General features: G+C 39.5%; 1 protein-coding gene across 6 annotated transcripts in view; it reads left to right on the top strand.

The window, feature by feature from the left end:
- Positions 1-13,057, top strand: part of sorcs2 (sortilin-related VPS10 domain containing receptor 2) — a 406,325-nt gene extending 393,268 nt beyond the window's left edge. For 2 of the 6 annotated variants that reach the window (XM_080876802.1, XM_080876807.1), the window contains 11 exons: positions 1,807-1,926; positions 2,075-2,246; positions 2,327-2,513; positions 2,912-3,045; positions 4,601-4,724; positions 7,477-7,589; positions 7,876-7,998; positions 8,139-8,238; positions 8,587-8,689; positions 9,607-9,900; positions 11,068-13,057. In XM_080876802.1, the coding sequence (XP_080732928.1) occupies positions 1,807-1,926; positions 2,075-2,246; positions 2,327-2,513; positions 2,912-3,045; positions 4,601-4,724; positions 7,477-7,589; positions 7,876-7,998; positions 8,139-8,238; positions 8,587-8,689; positions 9,607-9,862 (1,432 nt within the window). In that variant the 3' untranslated portion in view covers positions 9,863-9,900; positions 11,068-13,057. The remainder of the gene's footprint in view (positions 1-1,806; positions 1,927-2,074; positions 2,247-2,326; positions 2,514-2,911; positions 3,046-4,600; positions 4,725-7,476; positions 7,590-7,875; positions 7,999-8,138; positions 8,239-8,586; positions 8,690-9,606; positions 9,901-11,067) is intronic. The other 4 variants (XM_080876806.1, XM_080876805.1, XM_080876804.1 and 1 more) reach the window with 4 other exon arrangements.
- The last annotated feature ends 522 nt before the right edge of the window (positions 13,058-13,579 follow it).

Genomic DNA, 13,579 nt, shown 5'->3' with positions numbered 1-13,579 from the left:
TCTGAAAGTAGAATGCGGAAACAAAAGCAAATGTATTGTTTATAAATGCAAATAAAGGACACTGTGCACACTACAGGGTGGGCCATTTATATGGAAAACACCATAATAACATGGGAATGGTTGGTGATATTAAAGTCCTGTTTGTGGCACATTAGTATATGTGAGGTGGCAAACTCCTCAAGATGGGTGGTGACCATGGTGGCCGTTTAGAAGTCGGCCATCTTGGATACAACTTTTGTTTTTTCAATAGGAAGAGGGCCATGTGACACATCAAACTTATTGGTAATGTCACAAGAAAAACAATGGTGTGCTTGGTTTCAATGTAACTTTATTCTTTCATGAGTTACTTACAAGTTTCTGACCACTTATAAAATGTGTTCAATGTGCTGCATTGTGTTAGATTGTCAATGCAACCTTCTTCTCCCACTTTTCACACACTGATAGCAACACCACAGGAGAAATGCCAGCACAGGCATCCAGTATCCGTAGTTTCAGGTGCTTCACATCTCGTATCTTCACACCATAGACAATTGCCTTCAGATGGCGCCAAAGATAAAAGTCTAAGGGGGTCAGATCGGGAGACCTTCGGGCCACCACGACCAATCCACTTTCCAGGAAACTGTTCATCTAGGAATGCTCGGACCTGGCACCCATAATGTGGTGGAGCACCATCTTGCTGGAAAAACTCAGGGAACATGCCAGCTTCAGTGCACAAAGAGGGAAACACATCATCATGTAGCAATTTCAAATATCCAGTGGCCTTGAGGTTTCCATTGATGAAGAATGGACCCACTATCGTTGTACCCCATATACCACACCAAACCATCACTTTTGTTGGTCCAACAGTCTTGGAGGGATCCATCCAATATGGGTTAGTGTCAGACCAATAGCGGTGGTTTTGTTTGTTAACTTCACCATTCACATAAAAGTTTGCCTCATCTCTGAACAAAATCTTCTGCGTGAACTGAGGGTCCTGTTCCAGTTTTTGTTTTGCCCATTCTGCAAATTCTGTGCGCCGATCTGGGTCATCCTCGTTGAGATGCTGCAGTAGCTGGATTTTGTAAGGGTGCCGTTTGTGAGAAGCTAATATCCGCCGAAGGGATGTTCAACTAATGCCACTCTCCAGTGAGATGCGGCGAGTGCTACGCTGTGGGCTCTTGCTGAATGAAGCTAGGACAGCCACTGATGTTTCTTCATTAGTAACAGTTTGCTTGCGTCCACATTTTGGCAAAAATCACGAAACTTAGCAAGCAGTTTGCTGACTGTAGCATGGGAGATGGGTGGTCCCGTAGGGTGTCTTGCATTGAAATCTGCTGCAATGACCCGGTTACTGCGTTCACCAGATATCAACACAATTTCGATCCGCTCCTCACGTGTTAACCTCTTCGACATGTCAATGACTGTGAACAAAGAGAAACTTGTAAATAACTCATGAAAGAATAAAGTTACGTGGAAACCAAGCACACCATTGTTTTTCTTGTGACATTACCAATAAGTTTGATGTGTCACATGGCCTATTGAAAAAACAAAAGTTGTATCCAAGATGGCCGACTTCTAAATGGCCACCATGGTCACCACCCACCTCGAGGAGTTTGCCCCTTCACATATACTAATGTGCCACAAACAGGACTTTAATATCACCAACCATTCCCATGTTATTACGGTGTATCCATATAAATGGCCCACCCTGTACTGTGCTGTGTTATCTTTGAGGCCTTTACTTTTTCAAGTATTTGCTCAGACCAGCATAACTTTCTTGCTTAGTGAACAGTTATTAATTTTTATGATGCTGAAATGTCTTTGTAGTGATTATGGATTCGAGCAATCACACATGGAAACTGACCGCTGCATTGCTGACTTCTGGTATGATCCAGATTCACCACCTGAAGACTGCCACCTAGGACAGACCTACATGTCCAGCACTGGGTCTGTTCTTGTTGATTTTACGTTTTCTCCAACCCAGCTCCAGCTCTGTCTCAAGTTCACACCTACCAGCATTGTTATTCACTCTCTAATCTTGCTTTCAGTAAGAGTGCACGCCTGACTTCACACTCTGTCCTCTGCTGTGTTTCAGCTACAGGAAGATGATATCTAACTCATGTGAAGGGGAGCCAAACAAGCAGCAGAGCTCTAAAAAGCACAGCTGCCCCCTGCTCGCGCCTAAAGGATTACGAGTTGGCATAAAAGGGCAGATGCTGGCTGTGGCACCTGGGGATGACATCACATTCACTGTCCACCAGGAGCAGGTAGGACAAAAGTTGTTTTCTTTTTACTTTTTCCTCATTTATTCAGTTTCAGTTTGTTGAACATTATCTTTCTTTAACAGGGTGACACCAGCAGCACCAAGTATCAGGTGGATCTTGGTGATGGGGTACGGACAATTTACCAGAACCTGACTGTGACTGATGAACCCATCCAGCACCGTTATGAAAATCCAGGCATTTACAAGGTCAAAGTGAAGGCTGAGAATATGGCTGGACACGATGAGGCTACCATGTACATCCAGGTCACAGGTTGGGTTTCCTGGTGAACTTCCTTGTCTTTTAATTAGACAGCCTCTAAAATGTATTTTCTTTCTTGGAGGTGGAGTTTTTGCTGATGTCTCATCACTGAAGCTCACACTGCCTGTCACAAACATCTATACTCATTTGTCCTGAATTTCTATTAATACCTAGCAGGGAAAAAACGTGATGAAATCATCTTTTGCCAGTTGGTTCGCTCCTCTCATATCTGTCTAGCTTTGCCAAATATGGTGGAGACCGTTCTGAATCTCACTTCATTTTTCACTTCTTATTTGTCAGTTAGAAATGTTCTAATTCTACTGACACGAACTTTAATATTTAACATGGTAGCTGAGGCCTGTAGAGTCTGACCCTTTCTTATTATTTTAATAGAATTTCATTTCTTGTAGCCCCACTACAGGAAGTACACCTAGAAGTGGTTCCCATTGCTGGGAGAAACCATGAGGTCAATCTCACTGCTACTGTCCTTCCCAGTGAGGCCAACCTGACTGTCTTTTACTGGTGGATAGGAGACAGCATGCAGGTAAAGGAAAAACTTCAATTGTCATTCATTTATAAATTCATTTCTAACTGTAAAATCTGTGGAATTCCATTAAAATTGCGTTAGTTCAGCTAAGTAACTAAGGATTGAATACAGAGTGGTGTACAAACAAACGTGAAAAGTGGTGATTAAGAGGAAGAAACAGTGTGTCATGAGAAGCACTCCCCAGCACTTTAGGCCTGATGCTGGAAACTAAACTAAAACTTCATCAAAAAAAGAAATCTCTAAGACTGATCTAAACTGAGAGCTGGTTCCATAGAAGAGGGACCTGCAAGCTGAAGGCTCTGCCTCCCATTCTACGTTTAAATACCGTAGCAACAACAAAAAACCCAGCAAACAATAATAAATAATAGCAGCAGCAGACTACATGGTGCCTAAGCCAAGTTGCTGTATAATGAGCCCAAAGAATCACCTAATTGTCAACTGGGTTTGACAATTGGTATGAGGTGTTTGTGCTGAAATGTTTGGTTTTTATGTATTATGCATTATGGCCAAACATATGCACTTTAGTCACATATGTCCAAAAAACACAGTTGCTGAAGTGTTGTAGTTTGTTCAGATAAAATTTTGCAAAGATAATGAGTGCTGCTATGTTCTTTCTAGAAAGAGGCTTTCTCCTGGGAACCCTTCCAGACACACTGTACTTGTTCAGTCTTTTTCTAAATCTTGAATTTAACATGGTAGCTGAGGCCTGTAGAGTCTGAGATGTAGTTCTTGGATTGTTTTTTTGCTTGGTTGGTTGTTTTGGTGGTTTTTGCACTTTCTCTGAGCATTGCACTGTAACCTTTGGGTGAATTTCCCAAGATCTCTACTACTAGGAAGAATGTCTTGAATTTATTCCACTTCTTCCTCCAGACCAGAAAACTGCCAAAAAAATCTGATTTTGTGGCCGTGGTTGGGTTCCCGAATTAAATTAATGACGTGCATTTAATTTGCAGCCCCCCGTGGCTACTTATCTTTTTAATTCCCAAGGAACTAGTAAGGGTGTACTTAAATTTGACACTCTGATTGTGCATTTTGGATAAGGTTTTGTTCAATAAACAATGACACAGCATTATAGGAAATGTTTTGTACTTTGCCTGAAGTTTTATTTATTTAATTTTAAGACCTGGTAAAGAACAGATGATTTTTATTATGTTCTGATATGTATAAACTTTTCAGTTTCTTTTTACAGTGACAAAGAGACCAAAATTTGTGTAGCTGCTAAGTATTAACTAGTTACATTGTGCACTGCCTTCTTGCTATTGGTTGCTGGACCCAGAGTACAATATGGGGGGTTTCTTGTTAGGGTTCCTCGCTTGGAACAATTGCAATACCAATTTTAATTTAAGCTATGAGCAAATTTGTGGCCCAGTGACTATAGCAATGAATTAAAATAGTCTCAAAATTTATTATGCACAGCAGGTTTCATATTGCATAGGTTTATTAAATAAACCCAAAAATGTTCTGAATATTTCTGACCTCCAGACCTCCATTTTTTTGTTTTTCCAGATGTTCCACATGTTTTTATCACTAATACTGTGAATTTTTCCTGCAGCCCATCCTGACTCTGCAGAACAACCTTCTGACTCGTTTCCCAGGAACAGGCAAAGTCTCAGTCACGGTACAGGCCACAAACAGCCGATCCATGGTGCAGGACACAAGAACTGTCCGAGTTTACGGTAACGTATGTTTGTATGTGCTAAGAGGTGAAGAGAAAGAGGTTATTATATCAAAGGTTCTGAGAAAGTTACATTTGTCTGTTGGCCAAAATAGAATTACAATATTCATTTTAATTCAATTCTTCAATTCAATTTTATTTATACAGCGGCAAATCACAACAACAGTCATTTCAAGGCACTATTGTCAGAAAAACCCAACCCCATATGACCCCCTACGAGCAAGCTCAGGGTGGGGCGGTTATCTGCCACGATTGGTTGGGGAGAGAGAAGGAGGACAGGATCAAAGACATGTTGTGGAAGTGAGCCAGAGATTACAGTATTTTTTTCGAGTGGTTAAACACATTTCTCGAAACTATGCCTCGTATTCTCAAAACAGTAAACACAAATCCATAACGTCTCACCCAATTTCCCAAACATCGTATTTTCAGGTCAAAATGAAGCTCTACACTCAAAACCATTCACTTGCTGAAAAAACAAATTTTGCCCACAGACATAACACACAAGGCCTCAAACACACACACTACAACATAGTCTTACACATTGGTGCAATAAATTAAAAACAATATTTCCAGAACTGGCAAGTCATGTTGCTTGTGGTTCTTCCCCTCAAAAACCTTTTCACATGATGAAGACAAAAGACACAACCAATGCGTCTCCTTTTGGTCAGGTTAAAACCTGACTAACACAATAGAGTTACCCTGAACCACAGTTTAAGAGTGCACAAATGGCAGCATAAACTATCATGCTGTGATGTAACACAATACTTCATACAATATCAGAACTCACTTGTTGGTTTTTCACTCTTTCAGACTATCATTCAAAAGAACCAATCTATGCCAGTTTCATCTGGAATTGGTTCTTTCGGAGGATGTGGTCAATATGGAGAGGCTAATGGCATTTATCCCTCGAAAATTATGATCATCCTCAATCAATCTCCTCCTCGCAGGGGGATTACATTAGTGGCATCTTCCATGTTTACAAGCTCCCTCTCTTGCTCCTCTGACAATTTAACCGGCCTCCACCAGGTGGTCCCCTCTGTGTCCTACAAAAAAATAGAAGCACTCATTTACTGTAACTGTCAAATAACCTTTTTCAGGACAAAAATGGAAACATACTGAAACTCAAAAAACTTGAGTTCAGTAACTCAAAAGTTACTGAAGTTACTGTACAGAACAGTCTTACACCTACCTGTTTTCCTCCCTGAAGGTTCTGATGATGGAGGCAACAGTGAAGCGACTCAAATTTGGCTGTACTCGTTGCCCAGCCTCCCTCATAGTCATACCATAAACAAGGACACAGTCAACTAAAGTGGCTCGAAATTCATCCAAGACCGCTTGTCTCCTTGCCCTAGCTCTTCCCCTTCCTTGTCGCTGTTGTCCTAGACCTCCTTCTCCTCTGCCTCCTCCTCCTCCTCCTCCACCTCCTCTTCCCTGATGTCCTAGACCTCCTTCGCCTCCTCCTCCTCGACCTTTCAGACCCGGATGAGCTGACTTTGGCCCTCAAAGTTTCTGATTGGTGTGTGATACATTTTGACTCTTAGTGTTTCCACTAATTGAGTTCAAGCTGTGCTGACTTAAGTCAACATCATTGAATGCTAGTGCTTTCAAAATGACTACATGGCGTAAGCACTGAAAATCAAAGGGATTTGTGTGTACAGTTTTCCAATAACAGTTCACCAAATCTGACTCATGTATTAAAGCAGGGTATTTCCCTGCACTAAATTCCCCTGTGTTTATAGTTCAGGGAAATGGGTGTGCTTTTTGAAAAATAGCATTATGGTTTTGAAATTTGAGTTCAAAAGATAGTGTTTAAGCAATCGAGAAAAACTGTAATAACAAGTATGTTTCAGTGCAGAGAGGTCATTCATTCTTGCTAACATAAACAATGCTGTTAGCTTAAATTTAATGCACATGTTCATTCTTTCTTTTGGATAAGGTAGTTAAGAAAAATCTGAAAAAAATTGAATTCAGATCTTTGTCCTACTGTAGGCTTTTTCTCATAGCTTTCAACCACATCTCGGCTTCTACTGTTGAGAGTGAGCTTTCAACATTCTTAAATTTTTCAGTCAGAGTTCGGATAGTAAAGTCAAAACTTAAAAGCTATTCCTGGTCTAAGAGTCACTGAGACAAACAGAGACAAATTTGCTGCCTGTTATTGTAGGGTCTGCCTTACAATATAAAACGCCTTGAGGTGACTGTTGTTGAGATTTGGCGCTGTACAAATAAAATTGAATTGACATTTTTCCATCTTTGGAAAATATTGTATGATCTCATGATTTTATTGCTGGTGTATCAGAGTTAGCAAGTTAGAATTCATTTGACAAAGAGATGTGCTTGTTTTATTTATAAGCAAGCTTTAATATTTGAAGATAGAGGGAGTTTATTTTAGTTTAACTCGGATTTTTTTACTGTCTGAACTCAAGTACATTTTAACTAGCTTTTTGCTTTGGTTTCATTATGTTGCTCAAATTATTTTGTGATTTTTGTACACAGTTTTATACATATTTGAAATGCTGCTTCTCAACAAGCTACACTACTTCTATTAGTTCATGCAAAAAAATACACATATGGATAGGCAGACTGATTTCTTTACCACATATGTTCCCACCAAGGTGTTACACATCAGTCCAAACAGCGTAATGTGTAGGTATTTGCAATTTCTTTTTAATTTTATTTATTTGCTAAAATAATATTTTAGGTTTTATTTGATCAATTTAAATCATAGCCATGATGCTTGTTGACTGCTCCTGCAGATAACTTCCAAGTCATCCCTCTGAGCTTCAGCAGAAACCTAGACAGATTCAATCCAAATATCCCAGAGTGGAGAGATGACATTGGCCAGGTGGTCACCAAAATACTGGCTAAGGTAGGTCTTTAAAGAGAATGGATGGTAGTGTCACGCAACCTAACTTCTTGTCTTTTCATAGCGCACAGTCCAGTCTAATGTCTGGTACTCCTATAAAAATACAAAACATAAAAGTATTACTGTTAGATAATGATAGTCCATGTTATAATCACATAATAATAATATAATCATAGTTAGCATGCTAACCTTTGCTGATTAACACTAAACACTGTAGGATATGAATTATACAGTTATTGGATTAGTGCAGATTTAAGACATGACTGGCATTTTCATCTTGTGGCCCCAGATTACAGGTGTACCTCAGAATTCCCTAGTTACTGTGGTCAAACCAGGTCTCCCCACCTCTGCCAACCTGTATGTTCTCCCACTGGACACCAAACCAGCCAAGAGAAGCTTGTTTGTAGATAAGGTATGTGATCACTGATAATAAACATATCCAATGCCTGAACACGGGTGGTGGCATGTTTTACTCTGTGGAGACACAGACTAGCAAGTTTGTTTTTTATAAGTAACATCAGTTACATTTAATACACTTAATCTCATCTTTAGCGTATTCCAGCCATCATTCAGGTCTTCAACGACAACAACGTCAGCTTTGTGATACGAGGAGGCCTACAGGTGCTCGTGATGCTAGCTGACCCAAATGCAGGTATATTTTGGTACATGTATTTTGCACTTCAGTACATATTAAGTGAAGTTTGTAAATGTATACAGTATTTTAAATGATAATTGCATCCTATTGGTTTATTTCCAAGAACTAGGTTATATTACTAAAGACTCAACAGTTACAGAGGCAGAGAATGGTGCGTTGATAAATAATATACCTGCTTTCTCTATAAATGCAATTAGCATCACCAGCTTAGTCTTTGGTTTGACTCCTGGGCCTTTCTTTTTCCTGCATCCGGGTCTGTTGGTGTTGTGCTCTGCTGTGTTTTCACCTTTTGTCCTTTGATTGTAGAAATGTGATGCATTCTTTACTGTGTGCTCATCAATCCAGGCTACCATGGAGCAGCTGGAAGTGCCGGTGTTTGGACTCTAGCTGTCATTTTCCTCATTGGTCTTATTGCTACTGGCGCCTTTATCCTCTATAAGTTCAAAAGGTGAGTCATGTATTTTACAGTGCTGTCACCTTAACGACGTAGGCACAAAAAAACCTGACAAAGAATGGAAATCAAACGTTGAAAGAAAAACTCATGAGGTGAGCTCTAAAGTCAGTAGTTTTGTACAGTAACATAATATTTGTAATATTGCCTCTGTGCACCACTGCAGTGGATTGTAAATGAAACAATTAAGATGTAATTGAAATGCAGACTTTCAGCTTCACAAGCTAGGTGAGGGCTATTCTTTCATTATTCCATGATAAATTAAGCAGAATGCAGAGAGACCCACTTACAAGCAGTAACTGAAGGCAGCTGAACTAAAGTCTAAGTGGAGTATCTCAAGAGATACACCACACAGCATCTGGTGAAATCACCCTGGATTTTCTAAGCCTCTGAAAATGAAGGACTGTGTCTAAACATGGCTTTAACTCCTACACAATAAATGTAATACTTCTGTTAAACGTCCTCAATTAAAGCTGAAAATCTGAATTTTAATTGTAACCTGACTATTTAAAATCCATTGTGGGTAGTGTGGAAATCCATCAAATGTTCAGGTTCCATACCAAAGTAAGTGACACAAATTGAAACATCCCTTAAGTTAGATTGCTACAATATTGAAATTTTGTAATGATGTGCATGAACTAAAATGTATCCATCTGTCCAGTATCTTTAGCTACCACCAGCTATTTTAATAAAAATATCATATTCCCTGATGGTTGCATACACCTCATGATGTTTGAAGTCATACAACCCTAAACAGTTGAATGCAAATTCACATTGTGCATGCTTCTTGTCATATCAGTAACCCACCAGCAGCACCTCCTTGTGTCTCTAACACAAATATCCACAAAAAGTCACTTAAAGAACGCAATGGAAGACTATACAGCCCCGTCTTACAAAAACAACAAATCCCACAGTCCTTGGCTTAGGCCTGAGGATGCATATCCCCCATTGTTTTTCAGGAAGCTTCCATGCACCCACAACTACGCCCAGATGCACAGTGTAAAGGAGCAGGAGATGATCAGCCCTGTCAATCACAGTGAGGACACCCAGCAAATCATCCAGGGTGAGGAGTACATCGATGACGACCTGGACTCACAGACTCTAGGTAACGCAGGAGGTAGCCCCGCCTTCCGTTCCCTAATAAGGACTACTACTAACCACTGCTACTAAACCCAAGCCACTAACACCAGCAGCTAACACACACCAAGGTACTGAAGGACTTCCCCCTTTTTGTTATTTTTACTGCCATTGCAGTTCTTTGAGGTTTATTATCGTTGCTTCTAAAGTAGTCACATAGCATTTCATGGCCATCAACAAGCACAGCTAATCATATTGCATGACATTCAGTAATTTTTGCACTACATAATGCCTAAGGAATCTGAAATGTTAGTGTTACTGAGTTATACTTGTACACTTGCCAAAATTCTTTTAATTTTATCATACATGACCTGATGTCTCTATATAATAATTTCTATAAATTTTATGACAAGGTTTCTCATAAAATACAGTGCAACAACAAAACAATATGATGGCTATGGTTATGATGGTAATGAATTGATTTGTGATCATAGATATAGTGGATTGTTAATGGCGGTCACCATTAAAGTAATCATTTTTCTTTCCTGACAATAATAAGTGCATTCTTTGTATATTTACATATTAAACTATCTTTGTCACGACTATCATTGTGACAAAAGTAAATCATTCTTAATTTTAAAGCCTGATTGTGTTCTGTTATATAAGATTAGAAATTTTTTTTTTTTTACCTCTGTTTCATGTAATAAAGCAAATTGTATAAAAATCCCTGTCAGCATGTAGATCCTGTGAGGGTTTGGTCTACTAGGAGTGCTTAAGAAAGACACTGAGATTAGCAAATTGCAACTGGCCAACTTGGTCCTGTGACTTCTATTTAACAATATAAAGAAATATATATAGGAATTTTACTGATTAGAGCATGTGGAACAACTAATGATTTTTGAAGGAAAAACTTAAACGTAATTTGTGTTTTTATACCCAATTTTGAGCCAGCACGCTGGAATTCTTAATGAAGTCCAGAATTATTCAAACAATTAATCAACCATAGAATTAAATCAAGTTTACTATCCAAGAAGGCAAATTAATTATTACATTGTAATTATATAATTATGTGCTTTACTATTTTTTCTGCTTTTTTGTGAAATGGTGCATTTTGGAAGTTTTGGTGTTATGCGTGAGCCAGAACTGTATGTCACAGGACACCGTCTAATACTATACATTGCTTTATGTCATATATAACACTTTTACATAACTGTAAGTGGGATTACATATGTGTTTTATGTATATTTTATATGTCTCTTTAGCATCTCTCATATTCTTTTTTATCTCTTTTTTACCAGGCACTCATTCGGGTGTGGTCCTAAACATGAACTGCAGAGAGCTACACAGTTAGCAGACCAGCTGATGGCCACCATGGCAATGCTGAAGAGCTAGTTGAGGCGAGCCGAGCTGGCTAATGAGCACAGGGACTCCACTCTGCCTTTTTCCTTCTCTCGTCTTTAGATTTTCCCTCTCCTCCTCCTCTGTCAGGTCACTTCACTCTTCCATGGACTCTTCCACTCTCCTGCTTCTGGGTATTGTGTTAATTATTTTGGGGAAGTGGCTGACCATGGTGTTGGGACTCTATTCAGTAATCACCCCTTTTTTTGTGCCAACCCTGGAGACCCTGGACACAAGGGCCAGTGGCTCAGTTTGAAGGCTCATCTGTACACTGTCTGTCTGATAACACAGGTACAATCGGCAAGCATGTCTCACAAGACTGGTTTCCACTGATACTGAAAGTCAGAGAGATAGTTGAAACCACCAGAGACTAGTGTGCTAAAATGATTTGTGAGCACTAAACGTAGTTTGCATTGTTCCCCTCCATTATTGTTGCACCCCCCCCCCTCCCACACACACACACACACACAGTTATCATTCTGCTCCTCTCGTCAATGGCAATAATAATCTCAATGGAATGTAGGATGTGATATAAACCCTTGTGAATTTGCATGTGATGGGTGTACACATGCAAACACAAGAGGGCAGTGTTGCACTTTTTGAAATCTCCACTGACAAGTACTCTTACAGCTCAGCTTCTTTGGAATATACTGTATGTACACACAGCTTTGTTTATTTAACAAAAAGAAAAAGAAAAAAAAACATTCATCTCCAAGTGTTCCTGTTTAAAAGTAACAAAATTTACAGATGTGTGGTCTGTGATGTTTCTGATCAGTTTCACCTTTGTCTGTCCCATGGTGCCTGAAACAGCAGACGCAGATCTGCTCAGTGACATTTCCTGTTATTTAGTTATTTCTGGAAACAGTATAGCCCTTTCTCCTTGTCCTCATCCCCGTCCTAACACTTTCTGGGTCAGAGCAGACCCCCTGGAGACAAAGGTTGCCGTCATTGGAGGGAAGCTGTAGTTGATATATTTTATTGTATCAGCCTATATTAGGCAAAGCTTGTGGTGGAATCACGTCTCCTTAAAAGTTTGGTTCATTTTAAATGTGTAAATATGATCGGTGATTTACGCTTTGTAAATATCCCTTTGTGTGTGTGTTTTACACTAATACCAAAATACATCACTTTTTTTACCCCTCTTTTTCTGGAGTTTCCTGCCACAGAGTTTCCCAGGTTTGAACAACATCTCACTGTTTCCACTTTCCTCAGCATCATTGCCTGCTTTACATTTTTGGGTATTTTCATTATAATGTCATGAGTAGGAATATTTCACTGTCTTTATTGTTAACTGGAAATATTTTCTTGTCTTATGAAGATGCTCACAGTTACACAGTGACAGCAATGTAGATGGATATTTTTGATATACTGTCAGTTTTTCTTTTCCAGCCCATGTAAAACACAAATGAGTGTTTCTGTTACCTTTTGACAGTCATTTTATGTTTTTTTTAATTGAACTAATGTGAGCAGTTGCTGTCACAATGCACCAGACAGCAGCTGAACAAGTCTACAGATGTGTCAAGAGGTCTTGTCACCACCCTTTGGTCCATCTTGTATTCGATGCAGCAGATCGTGTTCACTCCTCCTGGTTTGATTCATCTTTTGTACATATTCTGCTCATATTTTTGTTTAGTTTTCTAGTGATGTGTCATCTTTGTATCAATGTCCCCTTAAACACAGGGGAAAATGGGAGTTATGATGTTCCAGTGTAGTAGTCAAGGAGTTTCACATATGGTACACAGCATATGTGAAACAGCAGTGTAATTATAACCACGACTCTATCCTTTCATTTTTCTCTGTTCTGTTCGATCTTTTGGTTTTGCAATTAAAATCAACTGTGTTCTTTTCAGGAAGCATAGTGCACTCAACCTGCATCATGGAATAAATCACTCCCATAACGTGTATGTCTCTTTAATTTGTATAATATTATCCAGTACAACTGTTGTCACAGTGTTTTGCTAACTAAAAGTCAATCATTGTTTTTTCATGTTGTGAAAAAGGCTGCAGACTGAGGTAGACTTTATTATTTAAAAGGAAGATCCTCTGAAGGTTAGTACAGGATAAACAGGTTAGTACTGATGGCTACTAAGTAAAGAGCAGTGTATGACTGCTGCACAGTGGCCATCTAGTAAAAAGTTACTATAAGGTGTATACTGCCAATGTAGAGGATGGAAATCAGCCTGGACCGCTCGAGCATCACACAAAATACAATGAGGTGACCAAGTTCATGCAATCAAAGTCAGTTAAGATAATGTTGAGCTTCTACCTCCTCTGCCTGGTCAGACTGCTCCCAGAGGTACTTGGGACCTTGACCTTGGGAGTTTGAGGTGGAAGCAAGGCCTGGGTAAAAGCTTTAGAGCTTGAATGCCAGCCAGATAACTGCCGATTCACCTGCCACAAAGCAAGCCCTGT

The sequence above is a fragment of the Rhamphochromis sp. 'chilingali' genome (genome assembly GCF_963969265.1).
Source record: "Rhamphochromis sp. 'chilingali' genome assembly, chromosome: 1".
NCBI classification, from domain to species: Eukaryota; Metazoa; Chordata; class Actinopteri; order Cichliformes; family Cichlidae; genus Rhamphochromis; species Rhamphochromis sp. 'chilingali'.
This window is presented reverse-complemented; position numbering and strand designations above follow the sequence as displayed.